Here is a 24,489-nt window from a genome sequence, read left to right as displayed (position 1 = left end):
TAGACGAATGAAAGGCCATAAATAGTGTATATAAAAATACTTGAGTAAAAACAACAAGATGGAAAGATTTGCTCTATTAGGTATCAAGATTTATTTTAAAGCTCTTACAGAATAGTCTAATAAGGTCTAGGAATAGAATAAAATCCTAGAAACGAAATATTTGATTTACAATAAAGATTGTACTGTAGAGCTGTGAGGAAAGAATGGCAAATGTTGCTAGGACTATTGAATATCCTAAGAGAAAGGAAAGAAGGGAAAGACGAGAAATTTGATCCTTATCTCACCATACACACAAAAAATCAATTCTAGTTGGATTGCATACAAACATGTGGAAGGCAATATATAATAAGCTCCTAAAAGAAAGTATAGGAGAATATATTGATCTCAGTGTAGGAGAAGACCTCTCAAGACAAAGGGCTAATAAGGAAAAGAGTGATACGCTTTGGCTACGTTAAAATGAAGAACTTGGGATCACCAAAGGACACTATTAAAAAGACTGAAAAGGTAAATTACAGAGTAGAAGCAGGTATTTGTAACACATGTAATAAACAAAGGTTTGTATTTGGAACTCTTATAAGTAGTAAAAAGACGATCTGGCTTTCAGCTTATGGCTTGGAGATGGCCAAGGCACAACTTTCTTTGGCTGTCCTTAATCAGCTGCCTTCACCATGCTGCTTGAATTTAACCCCAATGAGATCAAAGTCATATATCTGAGGTGCAGCAATGGGGAAGTTGGTGCTACATCTGCCCTGGCTCCCAAGATTGTCGTCCTGCATCTTTCTTCCAGAAAGGTTGATGATACATAGCCAAAGCAAACTGATGATTGGAAAGGTCTGAGGATTACAGTGAAAATGGCCATTCATGACAGGCCCAGATTCATGTGGTACTTTCTGCCTCTGCCCTCATTATCAAAGGCCTCAAGGAACTGCTAAGATACAGAAAGAAGCAGAAAAACATTAAGCACAATGGAAATATCAGTTTTGATGAGCTTGTTGACATTGCTGGACATAGATGGGGCACCATCTGTTGGGGAACCATCTATGACATCATAGATGACATCAATAGTAGTACAGTGGAATACCCAGCTAGCTGGAACTACAAAGGAAAGTAATATAGGGTCATATGATTAAAAAAAAAAAAAAAAAAAAGGACACAGCAAAGTAGGCAAGAGACTTGAACAGGCATTTTATAAAAGAGGATTTATAAATGGCCAAGAAACAGAAGTCATCAGTGGTACACAAATAAATGAGCATACACCAATCAGAATGGCCCAAATAAAAGCTATTAATATGGCCAAGTATTGGAGAGGGTACAGAGTAATAGGAATGTTCCTCAATACCAGCAGTAGTGCATATTCAGTACAACCCCTTTGGAAAATACTTTGGCATTGGCCACTAAAGTTTATCATTCAGATTTTTATGATTCAACCATTCCATTCCTAGGTTTATATACAAAATAAATGCATGCACATGTGTATCAAGAGACATGAACAAAAATATCCATAGCAGCATTATCCATAAGAGCCTTAAACAAGAAAGAACCCAAATTTCATTAATGGCATATTGATAAATTATGGTATATTCATGGAATATTATACAGCAATGAAAATGAACAAACTTACCCACAACAACATAGTTGAATCTTTCAAACATAATGTTGAGTAAAAGAAGCTAGTCTGCATTATTTCTCTTTATATAGAGTTCAGGCAGGATGAAGTAACACTATTTAGGAATGCATATTTAGGTGGCCCAACTATAAAGAAAAGGAAGGAAATTATTCCGTAAGGACAATGGTTATGGAGGAAAGGAGCAGGTAATGATTGGGAGTGTCATAAGTGGAGCTTGTAAAGTGCTAGAAATGATCTATTTCTTGGCCTAGGTAGCATTTTATGTAGGTATATGCTTTGTGGTAATTTATTGAGCTGCACAGTTTTGTGTACTTTATGTACATTATATTTCACAATAAAGATTTAAAGAGTCAGTGTAATACAGTTAATAAGAGTGCTAGCTTTGGACTTGGACTGCCTGAACTCATATCCCTTTTATTCCTATTTGCTGTTCATCTTGGGCCTCAATTTTTAGAATGATAAAAAGGAAATAATGGTAGTATCAACTTCAGTGGTTTTGCAATTCAGTGAAGATCCAGAAAGATGATACCTACAAAATGCTCAGAAAATAATTGGCATATACTAAGGATCACTAAATCTTTGCTGTAATAATAAAGATGATCAGAATGAGGATAGGATGTCTAACTACTTAAAGTTCAGATTTTTGGATCCAAGCAAATTCTATCCAGTTATTCTGGTCAGAGTTCTGGGTTACAAGCAATAGAAACTAAGTTTGGCTGCCTTAAGCAAAAAACAGATTATTAGAAGAATATAGGTTTGCTGATATTCACCACATTGTTGGAAGGCTGAGGAGTAGGTTGGTGGAAAGGCTAAGCAGCAAGAACAATTTGGTTAGGGTTGTTTGACTGCCACTAGGTGAATTCTCTTTTTCCTTTGTGCAACTGCTATTTCAAATTCTTGGTGGGAATATTTTAGGTCATGTGCCTTGTCCCTAATTTGCCCGGGCTGGGAAAAAGAAGGATCTTCCATTCTGACTTCCGCTGTGTACTGTTTACAAAGTCATTCCCCTCCAGGAGGAGGTTCAGTATTTGAAAGCCAAAAGATTGACAGATAACTACTACATCCAGGGTCCTGAAAGAGCCTGCAGATGAAATTGTGTGCTATCTTTGAGTACTGTGAGGGACTAGAAATGAACCTATATATAGCAGTTATCCATAGGGGAAAAGAGATTAGAATCCAGAATCTGTAGATCATTAAACTTGATGCAGCTTCTCAGCAAAGTTCTGGAATTTGTTACAGATGGTTTGTGAACATTTAGTAAGAAGATAAGCATGGCCAGCATGGACATCCTAAAAACAAATTTGACTACCTAATGATTTTCTAACTGAGTCCTGTCTACGCTGTCTCAGGAATCACTATTAGGTCCTCATTGTCTCTCATGTGGACTTTGCCAAGGCCCCTTATCTGGTCTGGTAAGCTCCATCTTACCATCAGCTGCTATAGAATCCTACCCAAAAATACAAATTTGACCATGTCATTTCCTAGCTTAAATTTAAGCTTAATCTTTAAAAAAATATTTTATTTGTTTATTCACGGGAGACACAGAGAGAGGCAGAGGGAGAAGCTCCTGTGAGAAGCCTCATGCAGGTCTTGATCCCAGGACCTCGGGATCATGACTTGAGCCAAAGGCAGACACTCAACCACTGAGCCACCCAGGTGCCCCTAAGCTTAAAATTTGTGATCATCTGTGGGATAAAGGCCCTTTGCAGTCTTCCCTGCTAGACTGAAAGCTTCATGAGGGCCAGAATTGTGTCTGCTTCAGTGCTTCATCTTCAGTACATAGTGTTGGGCCAGGCACTTGTTAGGAGTTTGTTAGGTATTGAGTTAAATTGATGGGACTTGTGTCTCTTGGCTCAGGCTCTGCAAGCATTGAACAGCCATGGTGTTTTATTTGTTCATTTTATTATTAATGTTTATTCTTTTTATTTCTGTGAAGTGCTTCTAAATATTTCCTTTAATTTTTTTGTGTGTATAATACAGTATTGTTAATTATTGGGATAATATTATATGGCAGATCTCTGGAATTTATTCATCCTATATAATTTAGACTTTATACCCATTGATTAGCAACTCCTCATTTCCCTTTCCCCGCAGGCCCTGACAAACATCAATCTACTCTCTGATTTTATGAGTTTCTTTATTTTAGATACCCTGACAAACATCATTCTACTCTCTGATTTTATGAGTTTCATTATTTTAGATACCTCATATAAGTGGAATTGTGCAATATTTGTCTTTCTGTGACTGGCTTATTTCACTTAGTGTAATGTTCTCAAGATTTATCCATGTTACCACATGTTGCAGGATTTCCTTCTCTTAAAAATATTATAATATTCCATTGTATGTATTACCAACATTTTCTTTATCCATTCATCTGTCAATGGACAGTTAGGTTGTTATTGCATCTTGGCTATTATGATTAGTGCTGTACTGAAACACCGGAGTGCTAATATCTCTGAGATCTTGATTTAAATTCTTTTTTTAAAAAAGATTTTATTTATTCATGATAGACACAGAAAGAGAGACAGAGACAGAAGCAGAGGAAGAAGCAGGCTCCATGCAGGGAGCCCGATCCTGGACCGGGATCATGCCCTGAGCCAGAGGCAGATGCTTAACTGCTGACCCAGGTGTCCCTATTTAAATTCTTTTGAATGAATATCTAGAAATGGGATTGGTAGATGATATGGTATTTCTATTTTTAATTTTTTGAGGAATCTTTGTACTGTTTTCCATAGTGGCTACACCTTTTTGCATTCTCATGTAAGTGTAAACGTTCCAATTCTACACATCTTTTGCATACTTGTCTGTGGTTTTGACAATAGCCATCCTAGCAATGTGAGGTGATATCTCATTTTTGTGGTTTTGGTTTGCATTTCCTGATGATTATTAATGTTGAGCATCTTTTCATATACTTGTTGACCATTTGGATGTCTTCTTCAGAGAAAAATATATTCCAGTCTTAAGTCCATTTTTATTTTATTTTTTAAAGATTTTATTTATTTATTCATGAGAGACACAGAGAGAGAGAGAGAGGCAGAGACACAGGCAGAGGGAGAAGCAGGCCCCACGCAGGGAGCCCAACGCAGGACCCAATCCCAGGTCTCCAGGATCACACCCTGGGCTGAAGGCGGTGCTAAACCACTGAGACACCTGAGCTGCCCCAAGTCCATTTCTAAATTGGGTTATTGGATTGTTTTGCTATTGAGTTGTAGGAGTTTTTTTTTTTTTTTTAAGATTTTATTTATTCATGAGAGACAGAGAGAGAGAGAGAGAGAGAGAGAGAGGCAAAGACATAGGCAGAGGGAGAAGCAGGCTCCCTGTGTGGAGACCGATGCAGGACTCGATCCCAGGATGCTAGGATCACAACCTGAGCTGAAGGCAGATGCTCAATCACTGAGCCACCCAGGTGTCCCTCAAAAAGTTAATTTGAAATAAATAATATAGACATGTAAAGTCCTTCATTAAAGTTAAAAAGTCAATTATTTTCCAAAAGTCTGTTAGTCTGTTTCAAAAATAGAGCATAGTGAGACTGAACTCGGAATAAGTTTATTTTTATATGCCCTGGAGATCATGATTGACTTATTTAGGCTAACGGGGTAAATCTGCAGTTAAAAAAAATCTAGTGCCAGGGATCCCTGGGTGGCTCAGCGGTTTAGCGCCTGCCTTCAGCCCAGGGCGTGATTGATCCTGGGTTCCCGGGATCCAGTCCCACATCAGGCTCCCTGCATGGAGCCTGCTTCTCCCTCTGCCTGTCTCTCTCTCTCTCTTTCTCTCTCTCTCTCTCTCTCTGTGTCTCTCATGAATAAATTTTTAAAATCTTAAAAAAAAATCTAGCGCCCAAACCAAGAAACAGACTCTTAACTATAGAGAGAACAAACAGATGGTTGCCAGAGGGGAAGTGGGTGGGGTAGGTGGGCTAAATCAGTGATAGGGATTAAGAGGTACACTTGTCGTGATGCCCACTGGGTGATGTATGAAAGTGGTTATTCACTATATTGTACACCTGAAACTAATATAACACTATATGTTAACTAACTGGAATTTAAAAACTTATGAAAAAAGAATATAAGGTAACAAAAAAATCAAGAAATATTGCGTCCTTATTAAGAGTTTATAGTCTCAGTGTACTCTGGGTGGATTATAACACATCTGAGAAAGTTGTCCATTTTAGCCCCTTACTTCAGATGGAACAAAGAGGGGCTCCTGGGTGGCTCACTTGGTTGTGTCTGCTTTCAGCTTGGGTCATGATCTGGGGGTCCTGAGATCAAGTCCTGAGTCAGGTTCCTTGCTCTGTGGGGAATCTGCTTCTCCCTCTCCTCCCCAGCTCATGTTCTCTCTCTGTCGTTATCTCTTTCTCTCTCTCAAATAAATGGATAAAATCTTTAAAAAACAAACCACATGGAACAAAGAGGAACAACCAAAGGAGGCCGGTATGGTCAGAGGTCACCTGAGGGATGATTGAGAGAACTGAGATGCTTAGCCTGAGGAGGAACTTTCAGGAAATGTAATACCAGGCTGTAAATGTTTGAAAGGCTATTGTGGCAAAGGATCGAAGGATTAGAAGAGCAGAGGTTATTAGGAAGCCAATTTTACTTAGGTCAAAATAGGGAAGAACATTGTATTCTCATCTCTTGGTGAAAAGGGCCTCTTTTTCTTTCTTTCTTTCTTTCTTTCTTTCTTTCTTTCTTTCTTTCTTTCTTTCTTTCTTTCTTCTTTCTTTCTTCTTCTTCTTTTTTCTTTTTTTTAAAAGGGCCTCTTTCAGATGCCAGTCTCAAGTAGGAGGTCCCAGGTTACCCACAACTGCTGTCTGACTTGCCTATAAATTGAAGGTTCCCATGATCTCCTCCTCCTTGGATTTGATGGTTTGCTAAAGTGGCTCAGAGAACTCAAGGAAATACTAACATTTACCAGTTTATGAAAGGATATGAGCAAGGATACAGATGAAAAGTCAGATGAAGAGCTACAGTGGGCAGGGTCTGGGAGGGTCCTGAGCGCAGGAGCTTCTGTCTCATTGAGGTTGGGGTGTGTCACCCTCCCAGTATGTGAATGTGTTAACCAACCTAGAACTCTCCAAACACTGTACTTTGGGAATTTTTATGGAAGTTTATCATATCGGTATGATCAATTATTAACTTCGTTGTAGCTCCTCTCCCCTCTCTGGAGAATGAGGGGTGGGGTTGATAATTCCAAGCATCTGATCACGCCTTGGCCTTTCTTGTGAGCAACCCCCATCCAGGAGCCCACCCAGAGTCACTTTGGAACAAAAGACACTGCTATCACCAGGGAAGGTCCGGGTATTTAGGAAGTCTGTGTCAGGAACCAGAGTCAAAGACCAAGTGTTAGAACAAAACATACTCCTAGTAGTCTTTTCACTTAGGAAATCATCAGGATTTTCATAATTCTGTGCCAGGAACTGAGGACAGAGACTAATTTTTTCTGTTTTTTCCCAGGAGGAAAATTGGGTGGCATAAGCTCTAAGATCTTTCTACCTAGAAGAGTGTGAGCTGATAAAAAGAAAAATAGATATTTTCACATATAAAAAAAAAGTGAGACTAGATTTAAGTTGGATCACCAATATTTGCCTATCGTTTGCACTTTTATGGAGCTACCAAACTCTGACATTTGCAGTATTTGAGGTTTACTTCATTTAAGCTGTATTTTGTAGTGGGAAGTGGACTTTGGGCTTCAGTTTCTTGTGGACTTCACTAGAGGAGGTTAAACCAGGGATTATCTAAATACACAGAACCATATGCTTTTCTGAGTGGTCAAAGAAAGGCTAGGTCAATAAACCATAAAACAGTAGCACCTAAGGTTAGGAGCATGATTGTCTGGGTTTGAATCTTGTCTCTGTGCCTTAGTGTCCTTACCTGCACAATGGCAGTAATACCAGCTATAGGCCTGCTGTGAGCCTGAGGACATGGCTCTCTTTATGCCATGTATACTGTATATACATGTACGTGTATACTCCTTGTAGCTACCTAACCAGTAAGTCACTGGTGAATGAGCAAGTAAAAGAAATTACAAAGATCCTTTCCCCTGGCTACACTGATGTGAACTTCCTGAATATAGAGGTGGCACTCCATCCTTCGACACTGAATTCTAGTTCATTTCATCCTAAATCTCACTCTTCCCTCTACATTTTGCCAAATTTAACCATATGCTTCCTGAGAAATGTGATTCTTAAATTAGAATGAATTTTGTAGGGACTTGTTTTGGAAAGGAACATATTTTTTCATGAATGGGTTATGATGGTCTGAGTACTTGACTGTGAGGACTTGAATAATTTATGCACTGGGACTCTCAGAAGTGGATGCCCAGAATATTTTTGGAAAGAGACAGTTGGTTGAAACTGCCAATTTTTTTTTAAGCTATAAGATAATTATGATTGTGTTCCCTCTCAAATATTGAATTTTTCTTTCCATGATTTTCTAGAGAATGAAGATCTAGAAAACACCAAGGTCACCTCTCTAGTGGCTTCTGCTTCTGATCCAGAACCCCATTCCTCACCTTACAGGTAGGAACAGCAACTGCTTGGCTCCTTGTTGTTTATCTTCTGAGATAAGGAAGTGATGAAAGGCATGAACATCTGCTTTAAGGGGGAGGGCAAGTTGGAGTGAAGAGTATGGATGATTTGGTCATTCATTTGTCAATCCTTGGGTGTGGTTAGGGGCAACGTCAAATCTATTTCAGGTTATGAAATATTCTTTACTCTCAGAGAACAAAACTGTAACAAGTAGTATAGCATCTTCATTTGTCTTCTCCTGGAACCCAGGTTGAAATGTTCATACATTAGACATGGATCCCAGGTGGACTTGCAAGAGAATGTGTGTTTAGTTTTATTCTTAGTTTCCTGCTCCATCCATTTCATCTACCTACTGTCATTGATACCAGAGTGCATATAGCAGACAGGAAAGAGTTGTACTGAGCTCTGGAATAAGTAGAAACATGAAACATTAATGGAATAATTAATGAAAAGCTGTATTTTGAAGATACAGGAGAGCTAATGGATATTATAGTCCAACTGATCTGTTTGTGGCATGATACTGTCCACTAGAACCAGTGTTGGCTCCATGCCCCACACAAAATTGATTGCTAGGGGTGGAGAGGAATGTCAAGATATTTAAACAATCTGTTATTTCTTTTTTAAAAAAATTATCTACTTTTTAAGTGAATTCTCTGCCCTATGTGGGCTTGAACTCACAACCCTGAGATTAAGTCTCAAGTTCTACAACTGAGCCAGCCAGGCACCCCCAGATCTGTTATTTCTTAAGTAGAAGTTTTTTCTTCTTACTTTTATATATGAAATAAAACTTTTTTCAAAACCCCAGAATTCAGATGATGGAAGACAATGATTAATATAATAATAATATAATTGGTGATACATAACCATACTTTATTGAATTTTTCTCCATAATAATGATAATAGTTACTTTTTACAGAATATTTCTATTTGCTCAATATTGTACTAGGTGTTAAAATGTATTCTATCATGTCATCCTCATAGCAGCCCTACTGAAACAGGTTTTTTTTTTTTTTTTTTTTACAATAAGGAATACAAAACAGTGAATTGAAAAATTTCCCAAGTTCATAAAGCTCTAGGTTTTTTCTACTCTAAAGCTTATTCCCATAAGTCGCATTAGAAGGGTTTTGAGTTTTATGCTTAGAGCTACTAGGTTATTTATGTAACAGTCTTTTTAGAAGACAAGGCCTCCCCAAGGCTTTGATGATTTGAGACAATTCCTGTTCTTATCAAATCCCAGGAGGGAAGCTCCTTTCCCTCTTCCTACCATCACCCTTTTTCTGTACATGGTGATTTGAAGGATATTTGGAAGATGGCTTTTGGCACAGAGCTAATTTTTCCTCCTAAGGGTAAATAAAGTTTTTGAGCGAAGAATGTACAACATTCTTAGAAAAAAAGGAGATTTAATTTTAAAGCTTTGTTTCTAATATCTGGTGTGTAAAGAAAGAAATCCAGCCCAGATGATGCCTGAAGTGTAGGGTTTATGTTTTGTATATGTTAGAACCGGAAGTGCACTACTCTCTCTCTTTTCCAGTGAGGCTAGCTGGGCTGGCCAGACTCTTCCCTCTCTTGGGATGCCCTCCCTACCACGGGAGCATACACCAGAAGGCTTACACTGGGAGTTTTTCCTTTACGTGGTTTATCATTGGCGTTAAGCAATTTGCAACTTATCTTTCCCAAAATACCCTTCATTGATTCTTCAGAGCATAAAGTGCTAATGTGAATATTAAATTTATGTGGCTATTGCATGTCCTGTTTAGAATTGTTTTTGTGCAAAATAGCCTGCAAAAGGCAAAGAAATGATTTCAGATGCCATACACAGTAAGGTCAGGCTAATGGTCAGAATCACTGCTGTATTCTCACATGCCAGTACTCCGTTTTTGCTCTCAAACAAAAATTAACTTATTCATGTATTTATTCAAATATTTTGGGGCTATCTACTATTTATTCATTCAAGTATTTGTTAAGAGCCTGCTTGCTACTTAACTGGCAGTGTTCTAGGCAATGAAGATACCACAGATGAACAAACAATCCAAGTCCCTGGTATCATGGAGTTTTTATTCTAGGGGGCAGACAGAAAGCAAGTATACATCATATTTCATAGACTCTTAAGTTGCCATCAACTCTAAGATGCACTGTTATTTTATGAACTACCAAGAAAGGAAGAAATGCCCAAGGTAGAGAGTCTAATAAGAGACCCCCTCCCCCTGCCCCATCATGGAGCTAGGACACCAAAAACTTAAACTTTCAGTAAAAAGATAAACAGGAAAAAAAAAAAACCCTCCACAAACAGGATCGCAAGGAAACTTGAATGTCTCTACCTTGTTACTGTGTAGGGGGAGAAAACAATAATCTGCTCTGCAAATGTAAACCACAAGTCTGTAGTCACCAGAATGTGGTCTGAATTCACTCTGTTGGTGTGGTCTAAACGAAACACCATACTCTGATAACTGCTGCTCTAAAGAATCCATTTCACAGATTGTGTTGGCCATAGATTTCCAAGAGCCCTGGGGTATGATACTGCCGCCCTGACACCTAACTCACTTTCTGGTCTCTCTGGAAGTCAGGGGAAAGGAAAGAGCATTATTCCCCTGCTTCTTTGAAAGTAATTATTCAAATACTTATGTTTTAAGTCCTTGGGATAATAGATTAGTGTGCTTAAAAAAGGAAACAAAGCGTTGACCTTTTATTACCCAGTGAACTGGGTAATAAAACCCCAGGGCGATTTGGAGGATGGCATGAAGTGGAAACGCTGAGAAGCTGCTCCTGGGATGAGCAGAGAGGGCCTGCCTTGCGAATCTGTGTACACTCCCTTTGTTTTGGTGATTAATTTCTGGCTTAGGTGAGGCCTAAGGGACAGTAAACCTAGATGCCAGAGGAAAGCAGAGGTTGGGAGGTGTCACTTGAAGGTTGTGCTTTATTTCTAAGTTTTTCCAAGACTACTACTGTGCTTTTTAAGAGTCCTTGAATTGACATACTCTCTTCCTCTGAGAGGCCACAGATGGTGTCTCCAGTGAGTGAGGATGCCCCAGAAGATCTGCGGAAAACAGCTGGTGCCTTGGAGGCTCAGGCCTTGGTAGAACAGGAATTGCTGCCTACAGACCAGGCCCCGGCCCTCAACAAGGTAGGGTGGCATTGTCATTGTCTCTTCAGAAGGAGCAGTTTGTGGCACCAGGATTTAGATGCATATAGAACTAGAAAGCCTTGGGGCATCTCGGTTTTGATTATTTGAAGAATGGTCATGTGCATCGCCCTCAGGACCCATCACTGAACTAGCAGCTATTTAAAAAATGAAGTGTTGAAATGAACGCTCACATGTCCTCTGGATGTTTGGAGCCTTGATTCATGGGATTATGTTTTAGCTTCAGTTTCTTTGTTACCACAGGAACTCCTCCATATTTATGATAAAGTTTCTGTAGAAGTGGTAGAGATAGCAGTGGTCTGTCTCCCTCCCACGGAGGAATAGGTTGTTTGTATCATTATTAACACATCTATTATAATATCAAACAGTATTAGTGCCAGTAAAGACAGTGCAAACATTATAATTACATTTGCATCATGCTTTATAGTTTACAAAGCATTTTTATGCATCATACTCCATTTACTTCTGAGAACAAACCTGTGAGATAGGCACCGTTATGTTCCGTTTACAGATGAGGAAATTGAAGCTAAGACCTAGTGACTTTACTAATGCTAGGCTGCTAATATGTTGCAAACTAAATCCTTTGTTTAGCCCTCTGGAAAAGGAAAGACTCACTTAAGCAGGTTAGCCAAAGTCTCATTTACCTCATAAAGCAATGCAGGTAAAGAACTGAAGGACTTATTCTCCAGACAGAGATGGTATGAAGATATAGTCTGGGAGTAATTAAAAGTTTTCTTTCTTGCAAATATAATTCTGGTCTCATAACTGGACAGCCATCTCAGTAGTGTGCAATCCTGTGTGGGCAGTGGGTATAATGTCTTGTGTTGCCTACCGACTGCTTGGAGAAGGAGCGTGAAATTATGGCATTAAAACAAGAAACAGGAACATTGATCCAAGGAGTCTGATGTGAAACCCATAAGAGGGATGTCCGGGTGGCTCAGTGGTTGAGTGCCTGCCTTGGGCCCAGGATGTGATCCTGGAGTCCCTGGATCGGGTCCCACATCGGGCTCCCTGCATGGAGCATGCTTCTCCCTCTGCCTGTGTGTCTCTGCCCCTCTCTCTCTCTGTGTCTCTCATGAATAGATAAATAAAATATTAAAAAAAAAAAAAAAAAGAAACCCATAAGAAAGTGTGTGAAGCCTCCTGCCATGGTCTAGTGAGGGCTTCAAGTTTCAAGTGATGTTTGTACTCTTCATGCAGGTTAGATGGCTGGCAGCAAATGTACTGTTTAAATACATTTAAATTAAAAAAAAGTACATTTAAATAGGTAAAATTGTGATTATTTATAGAACACTGTTAGTGGATGTGACAACCAGTGGCCCTGGGCCATCCCAGGTGTGCCATGACTGAACCAGAGACAGAGTATAAACCAGATTCTCTCTCTGCAGTGCTTTGGTGACCCAGTTGACAGGGATCTGGAGGTAACCCGTGAGTGGGAGTTGCAGAAGGAGGATGTGTTGCAGAGCTGGAGTCGAGCTACACTCCAGAAGGGGGGCTGCAGGGAGGTGCTGTGCAGGCTGAGATCAAGGCAAGGCACAGAAACCCTACTGGTGCAGAAGTTTGTAGCGAGGTTGGAGGATGTTCATGGACAAAGATTTTATAAAGGGTCTGGAGTGGAGAGTTGCAAAAGGGAGGAGGGAACTTAGCACTGCAGGCTTTGAGCTGAAAAGGTGGAGGCAAGAGGGCATGGTTGGGCGGGCAGCACCATGGGGAAGGGGCTGATGGGGATCTGCCCCTCTAGCGAGTGCTCTAATTAGAGTGTTCTTGTACAGATGGCCAAGTACCAAGTTCCACAAAGGTCTGGGGACATCGTTATGATCCAATCTGAACACACAGGAGCTGTAGATATCCTTTCAGCTGATTTGGAATCTGCAGATCTCCTGGGGGATCACAGGAAAGGTGAGAGCTTTGAGGGTAGGAGGGTGATTTCTTTGTTCCCAAGGGGTGCTTAAAGAAAAGGCAGGCAGGGGGCGCCTGGGTGGCTTAGTCCATTTGGAGCCTGCCAAGGGTCCTGGGATCAAGCCTGGCTTTGGGCCTGCTTCTCTGTCTCCCACTGCCCTGCCCTTGCTTGTGCACTCTCTCAAATAAATAAATAAAAATCTTAAAAAAAAAAAAAAAAAAGGGCAGGCTGACTGATGGAAGGAAAGTGAGGAGGTGACGTGTGAAAGGCAGTGAAAGAAGCCATGAAGTAGAAAGAAGGTCTGACTGTGATACCCACCCTAAGCCAAATGTCAGGTGTCTTTACATTTCCTCTTGGTTTCTCAGTAGTGAGCTGCCTGTCCTTTCAGTGTCCCCCCCTCTGATGGCGCCTCCATGCATCTGGACCTTTGCCAAGATGAAAGAATTTAAAAGCAAGCTGGGCAAAGAGAAGAACAGCCGTCTGGTGGTGAAGCGGGGTGAGGTGGTGACCATCCGGGTACCTACGCATCCAGAGGGGAAGCGTGTTTGCTGGGAGTTTGCCACCGACGACTATGACATTGGCTTTGGAGTTTATTTTGACTGGACCCCTGTAACCAGCACTGACATAACTGTGCAGGTCAGTGATTCCAGTGAAGATGAGGATGAAGACGAGGAAGAGGAGGAAGAGATTGAAGGTAAATTTAATTTTAACATAATTTGGAATTTGCTTTTTCTCAGCCCAATTTCTAGTGACCACTTCCTGTGTTACACCAGTCCTTCTCTCCCTTAGAACGAAAACAAGGAATCCCTTTCAGCATTGTAAGCTAAATTGAGTGAGTGGGTACAGGCCAAAGTCAGACCCTCAAAGAACATTCTGGTGGGGATGGTACTGGTGCCTTGGTGGAAAGTTTCTTATGCTTTTTAATCAGTATCTAGCTATTTGTCCAACACCTCCTTGGGGACAGGGATGGGTGGGCAGGGAAAGGGATGGGTCAGTGCTGCAGTATATAAATTACATATAAACCTGAGATTATTTTAAATTTCTCTCATAGTTTGGGATATTTACCATTTTTAGTCTGGAACCAAACTGGGTGATTACAGTTTGCTAAGTGTGCTCCCCTTCAGACTGTCACAGTTGGCTGAATACTGTTTACTTCTTTCTTCATGCCCAGAGCAGTATTTTTTAATTAAAAATTTTTTATTGCATTATAATTGACATATAACATTAGTTTGAAGTGTACAACATAATGATTTAATATTTGTATGTATTGCAAAATATGCCCAGAGCACACCACGTGCCCGGAGTAGTTTTAAAAGTGATTGCTGTGCTCCATTCCAGTTATTTGCAGTGCCTACTCAGAATGACCTCGAGGTTTTTTTTGTTTTTGTTTTTGTTTTTGTTTTTGTAATATTAAGAGTAAGGTTCTCAGTAGGTTCCAAGCATCTTGATTTGTCTATATGATCTTATAATCAGTCCCTTTCTTCTTCATGGAAGAGCAAGTCTGCAGGGAAATCTTCAGGTATTTAGGCAGGAGGAGAACCTCATGTCTTAATTTGCTATTTTTCAGGAGGCCAAGTAGAATTCTAGGTCACTCTGTACAGGGTGTTTGTATTTCCTTCCTCTGTTAGCTATTTCTTTTCCCCACTGAATGAAAAGATGTCAGAATGTTCCCTTCTAAATACCTTTCTTGGGGCTCCTGGGTGGCTTAGTCAGTTAAGTGTCGGACTCTTGATATTGGCTCCGGTCATGATCTCAGGGTCGTGAGACTGAGCCCCATGTTGGGCTCTGCACTCAATGGGGTGTAGAAATGTCCAGACAGTTCTGGAACAGGTAGGCTCTATAAGGCTAAATCATTGTTTCTCAGTGGAGACATTGTTGGCCTTTGGGGTGGAATGCTTCTTTGCTGAGCGAGTACTATCCTGATGTCAAGTGCTCCTGGACACTTGGGTGCCAAATACCAGTATGACTCACTAGTCACTGTGGTGATCAGAAGGTCCGCAGACACTTCCAGATCCCTGTAGGAGGACGAGAGCATCCCCCTGGCTAAGAGCCATTACGTCACCTTGTGTATTCTTTGACCGTGAGGTAGGACTTATTCAGTCTCTGAAGTCGCATCCAAACACTGTGCCTTTTGCTCACACAGACCCTGTCCCAGTTGGAGATGTGGAGAGAGGCTCCAGGAGCTCCCTGCGAGGGCGATATGGGGAGGTCATGCCCGTGTACCGGCGAGACAGCCACCGAGACGTGCAGGCTGGTAGCCACGACTACCCGGGAGAGGGCATCTACCTGCTTAAGTTTGACAACTCGTACTCCCTGCTCCGCAACAAGACTCTCTACTTCCACATCTACTACACTAGCTGAAGGCCCACGGGGACAGGAGGCAGGCGGGTGTTTGCTGGCTGGAGCAGGCTGCCAGCTGGTGCCTCTGGCTTTGGAGAGGCAAGAGCGAAAAGTTGAGCGTGAGGCTCCTACCCTCACGTCCTGCCTGGCATGCCTGTGTTGACCCCACGTAGCTTTTCCCCCTTCTTGGCTTCTGCAGGTGGTGGTGTAGTGCCCCTGTTCTGTGGTCCCTGACTCATGCTCCTCTTGCTTCAGACTCCAGCAAAATGCCTCTATGACGGAGCCCGGCAGGCAAAAGCCTGAAGGGCAGCTGGGTGTTCTCTTGGAAAAGTAGGTTTGTTTTGGTACGAGGTATCATTCCAGTTGCTGCTCTCACCTCTCCCGGAGCCTTTATTGCAGATGTGGTTAGTGGCGCCCACTCTTCACTTTTGAAAGTGCTGGAAGAGGAAAAGCACATGGTCCATGAAGGAACCCAGTCTCTTGGATGGAGAAAGCTCTGTCCAGCCTCTCACCACTGCCATATTCCTGCCTGCCGGTTCTTCATGGTCTGTAGCATGGGCCGGGAGCCCTCACTGCCTTTGGAGGGGTGTTAGCAGTCCCGATTGTTCGACTCTGCCTCTTACCCTCCTCTTGCCTCTCCCACGTCTATGTCCGTGTCCTTACAGTGAGAACAGCCACATAGTCTGTAGTGGTGATCACATAGTCTAACATCTGGGGGGAGTTGCTGCCTCCATTGCTTCCTGCTTCAAGAGGTCATGTCCTGTGTAGTAGCAAGGGTGATGGGGGTCGGAGGGGAAGGGGTGGGGATTAGGTGGAAAGATCTCAGAATCCACATCTTTGAAAGTCAAGTATTACTGAATTACTTTTTTTTTTTTGTATAACCAGAGAAGGGGTACAATCTGAGAGAGAACGATAAAAAAAATACAACACTCCAGATTCCCCACTACTCTTTTTTTATCTTTCAGGTAAGAGTGTTATTTAGAAATTTTGCTTCAGTACCCATCGACTTCCAGAGCTTCTGGATTTAGGTTTCTTGCATTGAGGGCTTAAAGCTTTTGGAGTTGGATTTGTTCTTTACCAGGCCAAAGCTTGCATTTCTCTGGCTACCCTTCCCACTGTATTAGCTCTGAGGCCCTGAGTTCCATAGGGTTAGGTAGGGGTCTGTAATCAGGGGTTGCCAGAGCAGCAGGGCAGGGCCTCAGGCAGAGAAGGGACCACTGCGGTGGTCTGTACCTCCTTGTTTCTTATTCCTTGTGTTGAGTCTGTTACCGCCTTAGAATTTTGAGGAATAATTCAATTTATTTATTACTTTATTTATTTTTGTAGCACATTTCATTTTGCCTTTGAAACAGTTTCCATCTGTTTCTTAGAAGGCTTTTGTCTGCTCTGAGCCATTGAGGCCACCTCTTCTGTGGAGTCAGATGACAATGTTAGGAAAAGTTGGGAAGTGATAACATTCCCTTCCTGAAGGTCAGTCCTGGGATGTTTTGGGAGGGATCCTGCCCTTCTGAGATGGATGATGCCATCTTACCCTAGCCCTTTCTGAGAGGAGTTCTAGGTTGTGTGGGACCCTGCCCATTCACTCAGGTTGGAGTAACGAGGAATTGACTTGCCAGTCAAGGACATCCTGTGCTTCTGGGATTTCAAAGTCCTTTGCCTACTCTGTGGAGTCATCTTCATGACATTTCCTTTGGCTCATTCCTTCCTTATGCAGGTGTCTCATGCCAAGCCTCTCCCCACTATGAGAGCAGGACCTCCAAGACCAGGGCTCCTCATGGTAGTTCTTTAGTAGCATCTGTGTCCTGGAATAAAAGGCCAGGCAGCCTGCACTTTCTGTTTCCCTGAGAGCAAAGCCCCAAGTAAGGATAGGATGTTGTAGACTGAGCAGCATCTTATCTACATGATTTTATATTTCAGTGCATTTTGTAGAGGATTACACTGGTAAGAAATTAGAAATTATTTTAGTGAGTATTTGGGCCGCTCAGAGCAAACTCGCTGCACATCACATCACCGTCAGATTAGCTGAGTGAGCACTCTTTCGGCACCGAAGTTGAATCACACCTTAGCTAAGTGAGTATAATTCTTATAAAAGAATTTTCTACTGAGCTATTCTCCAGTCAGCTCAAGCCTTGCTTATTTTTCCTGTTTATTATTAACTCCTGGCTTTCTCATAGAAGGGAGCTGTCAGGCCATATGTAGCAAGCTCCCTGGGACAGCACTCTGTTTATCTTTGCCCTGAGACTCTCTGTACTACTTCCTTTGGCATCCTAGTTCTGGTGCATCAGGGAAGCCCAAGGGCCCTGTTCCTGTCACCTCTGTGTGCCTCTTATTGTCTGGGTACTTTGGAGTCCTGGACATTGTTACATTTCACCCTACACTGGCGTTTCTTTGTTCCATTAGCATAAAATGGCTAAAAAGATATTTTCACTATCTAATTCATACCCTATTTTCCTATTAAATTTCTGAAATCATCGAACTTTAGGGACCAAATATTACTCGTGGAAGCACATGTGATCAGTGAGAAATTCATAGCTCAGCAAATCCTCAGAGGTAATCCTTTCCTAGATCTTTCCCTGAGTTTATAGAACCAAACAATGAAATCAGAGTCCTCTGTCTCACCCTGTTCTCTAGAGCACAAGTAAATACTAACAGAAGAGAGCGCTTTGTAGTGGGAGAAAGATTGAAATTCTCTACACAGAGCAGCTGGCTTCTTCAATTTCTTGTTTGTTTTAGCTTCGCCACTCTGTTGGGGCTTTTAGAAAGAAGACCTATTTAAAGTGTTAATTTTTTCTAACATTTTACCATGAAAAATATTCAGCAAACATAGAACCTAAATGAAGTAGATAGTAAACACCCTTAGGTATACCTACCACATAGATTTTAAAATTATAAACTGCTAATTAAAATAAAGATGATTCTCCCATTCTGTTCCTTTTGGCAAGTGTCCAATTAGAGTATGTTCCCTGCACAGATACCAACTCTCCTGTGTCAAAGGGCCCCTGGTTTTTTAGCAGATTTATTTCATTCAGCATGAGTTACTTATGAGGTGGTCCTCATACAAAAAAAGTGTTTCTTGATCTCCATCTCTCAAAAGCTCTTGTTGTATTTCCCCTTCCCTCAGGCCAGAGCTTCACTCTTTCTTCTGGCTCAGTAGAGGGAGGGCAATGGTGAGGCTGCTTTGGAAGGACTTTAATCCGTGCTTTATGACCTGCTCTCAGGACTCCGAAGTTAAAACCCAGTCCTCAGACAATGGATAGCTTTATAATGGAGGTAGGTAACAACTTGAAATAAGGCCATTGTTCTTTTTTAAAAATAATTCATGCAACTTAAAAAACGTTTTTATTATTTAAGAAAGGAACTCAGACTTTTTAAAAGTACATATTATATTGCCCCTTATGTGCATATGAAAGAGTTAAATCTGAGAGTTCTCTGTCTTATATTAATCAGTGGGATTAGATACACTGTAAAACCAGTTATAGAAAGTATCTGAGTGTAGATGATCTTGATGAGCCCTACCCAGTTCTTCTTTGAAAGAATTGGGCAAATCCCAAATCCTAAAGTATCTTTATATTTATTTGTTAAGACCATTTTTCTGCAAAAAGTTGCCTTGTAACCCCAAAGCATGTGATTCTAAGGTATGGAGCTGAGTGACCCTAACATTTACATAAAGGATTACTGTTTATGTGGAGGGTGAGGGAGGGCCGAAGCAAAACAGTTTTGTGCAGCTGGAGGCCTGCCTTTTAAAATTGATAGTAAGGGGGAAAAAAACACAATAAAATGAGAGGAAGAGAGATAAACTGTCAAATGTATCCCAGGTTTTGTTCATATCCTGGTTTTGCTTAGTTCTTTAGTCTGTATTTCATTAGTTGGAATTATTCTTTAAGCCAGAAGCCTTGCTGGTTCTCATTATGCTTATTGGAGAAGCCCCAAGCCCTTTTGCTGTCTCTTCCAACAGATGTGACTTTAGGAATCTGTTTGAGTAGGTCTCCCCTACTAAGTATCATCCCCTGACCTGAGGCTGCATTTCATCTCTGTGTTCTCTGGGGCTTAGAGTCTAGTGCCATTTTGTAAAATGGTGGTAAGACTGGAATGAGGCTGGGAGGGAGTACAGCTGTGTCCCCCGCAGCCCCCGTTGGCTTTGACTGTGGCTAAGAAAGAGATGAGCTTGCTTGCTTTTGGCCAAAATCACAGAAGGGCCCCAAGCCACAAGCTGTGGCCCTGTAGGCTGACCTCCCTGTGAGGTGTAGGACTCCTGGTCTTCTGTAATCTCTGTGGGATGGTCATACACACAGTAGGAAATGGAACAGTTCTCCCTTTTAAGAGCTTCCATTTTGAATTTCTTCTGGGCCTAGAAGGTCCACACCAACCTCTTTAACCAGTCTCTTTCCACCTGGCTAAAAATGTAGAGCTCGTGGAAAGCTGAATTTGCTGGAAAAGGGAAGAGCACCATCCCTATAGAATCTCAGTGGTTGAAAAGAGTTGAAAGTGAATTTCTGTCTGAAGGAAGGTGATTTCATTCCTTTTATTGTGACCGGTAGCATATTAAGGGATTTATGGTCTTTAGAGAGCAAGCCATTATATTCATTGTGTGTTGGATTGTGCTCAGGGAGCCATGATGCTTGATTATTTGGGAAGTAAGTAGGGAATGGGTGTCTAAAACCAGTCACAAGCTGGGTGCTTTCCAGCAACCCTGTCTGTGGTGAGTATCTTTATGGCCAAAGTCCCAGTCTTCATGCACATGGGATCCTGTCCCTAGGCCCTCACTTCCACGCAACTGAGAGATTAAGAGGGACTAGGCTCCCTCCATTTCTCTTTGATGCCTTGATTATTTACCATATTGTTTAGTACTGGCAGCATGGTATCTAAGGCCTCTGTTTACCCCATTAACCGGAATTAAGTAACAGTGAGTTGAGCAGTCAGCCTTGGTTGAAAGTTGGACTATGGAGGAATTATGATTTACAATCCCACATTGGGATAACTGGGTGACTTGTGTATGACTATTCAGTCATCAGTTGGAACTCTTGTAAACCTTACCAAGTGAATGAAGAGTCTATGTTAATGAGATACTGAGGAAGACACAAATTATTTGAGTAATAAATAGAGGAAGCCCTCCATCCATGGGAGCTATATTCTGTCACTGGCTATAAATGAAATTGTGACATGAGTTTGCAGCTCCTCAGTGTTTCTCAGAAGTAGAAGAACCGCCTGGGAGTTGGTTCCTGGTGGCTGCTCTCCTGGAAAAAAGGGGAGATACCCAGGAGAAAACTGCTTTGGCTCAGTGGGTACCTGGTCATGGGCAGTGTCACCCCTTTGCTCTGTCTAATCAATCCACCACTTTGTGAGCACTCCTTTGACATATATCCAGTTATTTAGATTCTGAGGTTAGGGCAGAATTTGGGACCCAGAGGGTGAGAGAAACTTTGCTAAGTATCATGTGGCCAGATTTCAGAAATCACTATTCCCTCTGAAATGTTGCATGGCTCCTGCCTGAACCACAAAGGCCACACAAAGCCCCTGCCATTTGAATCTCTTGTCATTAAGCTAAGAAAAACCTAGTTGCCCAAAGCCTTGATGGGGTTCATTTACCAATTGTCATTCCCTCAAAAACTAAGTCCAAAAATAAGATGTTGGCTTTGAAAGTATTATAGTGGTCCTGGTCACTAGTTTGAACCCATGATCTGATTACCATGATATGTACTTTGATTTCTTTTAGGCCCCAGGCACGTGGACCAGAGTTAATTTCATGGCTCTTCTTCCCTCTAAGACTTGAGGAAAGGGTGCCCCAGAAATTTAGATATCCGGGCTTGTTGGTTCAATTCCATACTTTTCTGTCCCTTTAAGTACTTATCTAAGGGTAAAATAATATATGTGAAATGACTCCCAGAGGACAAAGAGTCATGAACAACTCTGGAGTTTAGATTTGGAATATTCTAGCATATAGGGTTCCAGAAGAGCCCTAAGCTAACAGCTTTAGGAGTTCTCTTCCTGAACTCACTTCTTCACTCAGGTTTGATATCTCTCTGTCTAAAACGTTCCTCGTTATTGTTGTTGTTGATTTTTAGGTTCAGGCCAAGAATCGTCTGGAAAACATTATCTTAATTCCTTCTCTCATGTCCTGAGTAGTACATTTTACTAAGAAATTCCATATCAAAAACTCTGCTGACATCCATTTCTGAGATTCTTGTCCCATGCGTGAAGTTGTTTTCATTTAATCAAGTTGAATTGTTTCCATTTAGCCATGTTCAAGAGCAAGTAAAGTCTAGAGAAAGCAATCCTGTAACCCAGCACTCTGGCGTACCCATTTGCCTTTACTAACAGGAAGCATTTTGAAATTCTCAGAAGAAAGTTCCTTTGTAATCAGAGTGATGGATTATGAGAAAGCCAGACTTTGGGTAGAGGGAGGTACTTGCAGATTTCCTAAACCACTTCATGCCATTTAGCTTGTATTTCTGAAAGGCCTGCTTTGGTGCCATGCATTGAAATCTGTCAGTTAATTGAAAGATGATTATGCTTTCTTGGCAAGTATTTAAGCAATTGGCAACCACCAAGGTGTTCTTCCCTTATTGTTCTCTGTCATGCATTATGCTGATGTTACAGAAAGGGGTCCAGAAGGGAAAGTGTCACCGTCTTTTCTTTCAAGTACAAAAGTAGCCCCATTATTCATTTATTGGAAGCATTTTGTTTTTCGTGTCCCCTGAGAAATGCCGTCAACATTTCCTATGATTTCTAAGAGCTCTGTACCAAATTGTCATTCAGTCGTCCTGTCCCGCTGAGTGGTTTTTCCTTTAAAATCCCTTCTCTTACCACCCTGTGGTACTGAATGTGTTGCTGTGATACACCGATGAGCTATGGTTCTTTAAAAGGCTCAGTTCTTGTGTTTTTATATTATGTAACAGTTTTGTGATGCTTTTGTGCATTCTTTGTCTTCTCTTCCAAGTTTTGAAATCTGTCCTAAATAAATTTTTTCACTATGCACCTGAAACGTTTGAATTCTCTTAGTGAACTTGATTTACAGGTTACATTTTTTATTCATTCTGCATTCCTCCTAGAGGAAAGCTATTTGATAAACCTTTATTAATTATTCTGTAATATATTGATTATGAAAATTTAAGAAAAATTAACAAGAAAAATGGAGAATGAGATTAATGACATATCTTTGAACTGTGTTTAAATTCATGGCAGAGTATTACAAACTGGGAACTGGATTTGGCCCATGGGCAGAAAAAGAGGGTTTAGAGTGATGATCACTAGATAGAACATTATAGAGTTTAATCAGTATCTGGTTTCCGATGATGTTCATTTCCCAGTGAGCTTCCTATGTTCAAGTGGGAACTGGTATGCTGGACACCAGGGTAATCATGAACACAGTCTAGGTGGTATTAATTCAGTCTATTTTCAGAAATGACACCCTAAGGTGTCTTAGGCATCTCTTTAGAAGGCTGCCTGTATACATCTCTGGTGTTTCTTACAAAACAAGAAAGACTCCTAATCTGCAGGAAGGGGACCTTTGAAAACTTCGGTGACATCAGTCGTTCTATGAAGAGCCTGTTAGATCTTTCTCTGCCTTCCTTTGCAACGTAGTTTAGAGGCTGATGTATAAAGGAGAAGATATTGGAAATAACTGTGAGCTAAATGAATATAATCCACCCACCAAACTACAGCACGATCAATAAAAAGCCCAGGCAGGGTACATGGAGTTAGGGATCTTTAGTGAGTTATGTTTGGATATGCTGAATGTAGTATGTCACTGCTAACACATAGCATACTGAAGGTTATTTTATTTATTTTTCAGATTTTATTTTTAAGTACTCTCTATACCCGACATGGGGCTTGAACTCACAGCCCTAAGGTCATGGGTTGCACGCTTCACTGACTATGCCAGCCAGGTGCCCCATATCGAGGGTTATTTTTTAACTTTTAAAGGCACTCCTGTTGGGGCATCTGGGTGGCTCAGTCAGTTAAGCATCCGATCTTGATTTCGGCTCAAGTCATGATCTCAGGGTTGTAAGATAGAGCCCTGTGTTGGGCTCCGTGCTGGGCGTGGAGTCTGCTTGTGATCCTGCCCCTCCCCTGTTCTCTCTCTCAATCTCTCTAAAATAATAAAAACTTAAAAAGAAAAAACATAAGAGCACTCTCGTCATATCATTGACCCTGACATAGCTCAGGATTATATTTACAGCTCTTGACATTCAGTTTGATATTCTTTAACCTATGAGGTTCTGGCTAAACTCAGCAGCCCTGTTAGTTCACATATTCTCCCAAAGTGGAATGTGACCTGCTAGCGACTTTGGAATGGAGAGCTAAATAAGTTATGTTTAAAAGTTAGGTGGAAGGGGCAGCCCGGGTGGCTCAGCAGTTTAGCGCCTCCTTTAGCCCAGGGTGTGTGATTCTGGCGACCCAGGATCGAGTCCCTGCATGGAGCCTGCTTCTCCCTCTGCCTGTGTCTCTGCTTCTCTCTCTCTCTCTGTGTCTCTCATGAATGAATAAATAAATAAATAAATCTTAAAAAAAAAAAAAAAAAGTTAGGTGGAGGGCAGCCTGGGTGGCTCAGCGGCTTTTTCAGCCCAGGGCATGATCCTGGAGACCCAGGATCGAGTGCCACATCGGGCTCCCTGCAGTGAGCCTGCTTCTCCCTCTGCCTGTATCTCTGCCTCTCTCTCTCTGTGTCTCATGAATAAATAAATAAGATATTTAAAAATAAATAAATAAAAGTTAGGTGTTGCCGATATGAGTTCTTACAAGTAGGTGCATACACCGTGTGTTCAGTCAGCTTTACTACTTTCCTTGATGGATGTATAAAATTGCTTTGGGACAAAATCCCACATATTTTGCTTTGTCCTCAAGTATTTCCTGGCAGGTCCTTCTTACTGTTTTCATCCTTCTAAAGTACTTCCCAGGACTTCCTACTTCTATAGCAGTGAAAACCCTTTCCACTCAATTACCCAGCAGGCCACTCTAGC

The 24,489-nt window shown here is 41.3% G+C and overlaps 1 protein-coding gene across 4 annotated transcripts in view; it reads left to right on the top strand.

Moving 5' to 3' along the window:
- The window catches only part of TMED8 (transmembrane p24 trafficking protein family member 8), a 33,125-nt gene extending 10,614 nt beyond the window's left edge, over positions 1-22,511 (top strand). Inside the window, exons 2-7 of one of the 4 annotated variants that reach the window (XM_049113332.1) lie at positions 4,138-4,254; positions 8,060-8,141; positions 11,142-11,271; positions 13,062-13,188; positions 13,578-13,883; positions 15,333-22,511. In XM_049113332.1, coding sequence (XP_048969289.1) covers positions 11,149-11,271; positions 13,062-13,188; positions 13,578-13,883; positions 15,333-15,550 — 774 coding nt within the window. In that variant the 5' untranslated portion in view covers positions 4,138-4,254; positions 8,060-8,141; positions 11,142-11,148 and the 3' untranslated portion in view covers positions 15,551-22,511. Of the gene's footprint in view, positions 1-4,137; positions 4,255-8,059; positions 8,142-11,139; positions 11,272-13,061; positions 13,189-13,577; positions 13,884-15,332 lie in introns of those variants that run through there. The other 3 variants (XM_025442557.3, XM_035720111.2, XM_025442558.1) reach the window with 3 other exon arrangements.
- Positions 22,512-24,489: the final 1,978 nt, after the last annotated feature.

The sequence above is a fragment of the Canis lupus genome, chromosome 8, assembly GCF_003254725.2.
Source record: "Canis lupus dingo isolate Sandy chromosome 8, ASM325472v2, whole genome shotgun sequence".
NCBI classification, from domain to species: domain Eukaryota; kingdom Metazoa; phylum Chordata; class Mammalia; order Carnivora; family Canidae; genus Canis; species Canis lupus.
Note: the sequence above shows the minus strand (reverse complement) of the source record. Positions and strands in the feature narration are given on the sequence as shown.